This window comes from Myxocyprinus asiaticus, chromosome 4, assembly GCF_019703515.2.
Source record: "Myxocyprinus asiaticus isolate MX2 ecotype Aquarium Trade chromosome 4, UBuf_Myxa_2, whole genome shotgun sequence".
NCBI classification, from domain to species: domain Eukaryota; kingdom Metazoa; phylum Chordata; class Actinopteri; order Cypriniformes; family Catostomidae; genus Myxocyprinus; species Myxocyprinus asiaticus.
The window spans coordinates 59,766,994-59,769,414 of NC_059347.1; the positions used below are offsets into that span (position 1 = coordinate 59,766,994).

General features: G+C 34.2%; 1 protein-coding gene across 1 annotated transcript; it reads left to right on the forward strand.

The window, feature by feature from the left end:
* The first annotated feature begins 713 nt into the window (after window positions 1-713).
* Window positions 714-2,009, forward strand: LOC127440060 (cystatin-A5-like). Its single transcript, XM_051696442.1, has 3 exons — window positions 714-808; window positions 1,260-1,364; window positions 1,647-2,009. Exons 1-3 carry the CDS (start codon window positions 734-736, stop codon window positions 1,773-1,775), a joined length of 309 nt encoding a protein of 102 aa, XP_051552402.1. The 5' UTR covers window positions 714-733; the 3' UTR covers window positions 1,776-2,009.
* The last annotated feature ends 412 nt before the right edge of the window (window positions 2,010-2,421 follow it).

Sequence of the window (2,421 nt, forward strand, 5' to 3'; positions counted from 1 at the left end):
TGCAACCATCCGCATTATAAATACAAAACTACAAAATGCATAATTGCTTGAACTTGATCCGAATGAATGACCACATATGTAAAGAGAACACAACTTTCGTATCTATTTTCAAAATGTGCAGGCCACACCTCAGTTTAAATTTAATCTCAAATAAAATATAAATTACCTATTAAAAGGCACAGTTTTTGCAATATAATTAAGTTAACATGATTAATAATTTCAAATACTGTCGCTTAGTTGTTGGACACAGTTGTCAAAAGACCTTAGTGGTAGGAAAGTTTCTTGTGGAGATGGAAATCCACCTGACCAGATGATTTGGGGGCACTGAATAATTCAGATGAAATAGATATTTCTATTATAGCCTGTACAATTGTGGAATTATTAGCAAAAATGTGAATTATATTATTATAGTGTTACCGTGTGGCCGATTCACACAAAATGTAGTATACAGACTAATTTTAGCAACGGTTTCTAACGTCCAGACACATTTAGGGCAGAAAAAGAAGAATTATAAGAAAATCAGTACAAATACAATAGGGTTTCAGCTCCTTCAGTGCTTGGACTCTTAATTAATACTCTCACTTTATGTATACTTAATTTGCACCCTTTTTTAGAATAACTTGGTATATTCCAGTGACTGCTCAGGTCATGTGTTCATGGCAACATAAATAGTGCAGTAGTGTCATTGTGAGAGTTAGTCTGATTGATGACACCATTGTTATTTCATCTACTCATGGATCAACAGCAGTCAGGAGGATGGAGTCCGGTGGAGCCTGCCACACCAGAGGTGCAGCAAATCTGTGATAAGGTAGGAGATTTATTTATTAAATGTTTATGCATTTGGCAGCCACTTTTACAGTATCTAAAGCAATTTACAGTGTGTTAAAGGTATACATTTAAAAAAAAAAAAAAAAAAAAAAAAACAATTATGTATATTCCCTAAATCCCTGAGAATTGAACCCATTATGAGTTATGTGACTTGTAACTCTCTATATTTACCACTTATTGTAAATGCAATGTATGCAAATGTATTAACATAAATAGATTAATAATAATTCTTCTGAATAATCAATAGCTTCTCGTGGAGTTTAAAACATCGAAACTGAACAAATGAAATACTGTGTAAATCCTAATCACTTTTTAACCAGCTGAATCAACTCAATCTATTTTTATTGATATTTTTAAAACATTCCTACTAGCATGACAACTACTACTAATAAAATATAGACCAACATAAAATGTGCTGTCTGTTTATTCAGGTAAAGCCACAAGTTGAAGTACTCGTACCTGGAGCCGACGTTAATGTTTTCTCTGCTGTAAGCTTTGCTTATCAGATTGTGGCAGGAATGAATTATGTAATCAAGGTAAGTTAGTGGTTTTTCACCACTTTTAACCAACTTTATTATTTCACTTGTTCATTTGAAATGGTTCTGCAGTTCAAAATTAATATGAAGTCGTAAAAGCTGCATGCATAATAATTACAAAATAATGAGCAAAATGCGTTTTACAGCAAGACATGTCAACTTTCCAAAAGTATTTAATGTCAAGTACATATCTACTTACTTGCAAAGTGCTTAACATTTATTGTTCATTATGTCTCTCTCTCTCTCTCTCTCTCTCTCTCTCTCTCTCTCTCTCTCTCTCAGGTGGATGTCGATGGGAATGTATGCGTTCATGTGATGGTATCAGCAGCTCTGCCTTGCTTTGGAGAGGAGCTGAAGGTGCTGAGAATCCAGTACCCTAAAGACCCCAGTGACCCTCTGCAACCCTTTTGAATAAGCACATACAAACATCTACAGGCACTCTTTTTTATAGTGTAACAACACTGTAACAATCTTAAACATTCTGACACTCCAGTGCCTGTGTAAATGTGTATTAGTGTGAACATCAAATCAAGTCACTCTACTAAAAATGTATTGTGCTGAAGCAGCTGAACATGGACAGCATTAGTCCAAAAGAAAAGAAAAGATACTTTTCAAAATGAAGGAAAATAAAATCATACATATGTCAACACACTGGACCCTTGCACATCTGTGAAACTTTTTTCTACTGCAATGTTTTTAAAGATATATTTAAAATTTAGTCTTTAGCGCTTTTGTTTTGATCCTTTTAGGAGATTTACCTTCTAAGTCAGTTACTTTTATAAGGTTTGCTTTGAGGGGTGATCCATGAACTACTATTGTACTTTTTGAGGGACTTAGAAGTGCATTAAGTGATATATTTTCCTCCTTCATGCCCCAAATGTTTCCAACATTTTTTTTGGAAAATGTAAGCCGTTCTTTAGACCAGGGGCATGTTGTGGGAGCAGTTTTTATTGACCTGAAAAAGGCATTCGACACTGTTAACCATGCAATTCTTTTGTCGAAATTGACTGCTTTTAATTATAGTAAACATCTGAGTGGTTTGCGTCATACCTACAAA

What these genes read in the sequence shown, in the direction of transcription:
- LOC127440060 (XM_051696442.1), top strand. Translation starts at nt 734, where the DNA reads ATGGATCAACAGCAGTCAGGAGGATGGAGTCCGGTGGAGCCTGCCACA. An exon ending in TGCAGCAAATCTGTGATAAG is followed by an intron (nt 809 to 1,259) that starts GTAGGAGATTTA and finishes CTGTTTATTCAG; the next exon opens with GTAAAGCCACAAGTTGAAGT. An exon ending in GAATGAATTATGTAATCAAG is followed by an intron (nt 1,365 to 1,646) that starts GTAAGTTAGTGG and finishes TCTCTCTCTCAG; the next exon opens with GTGGATGTCGATGGGAATGT.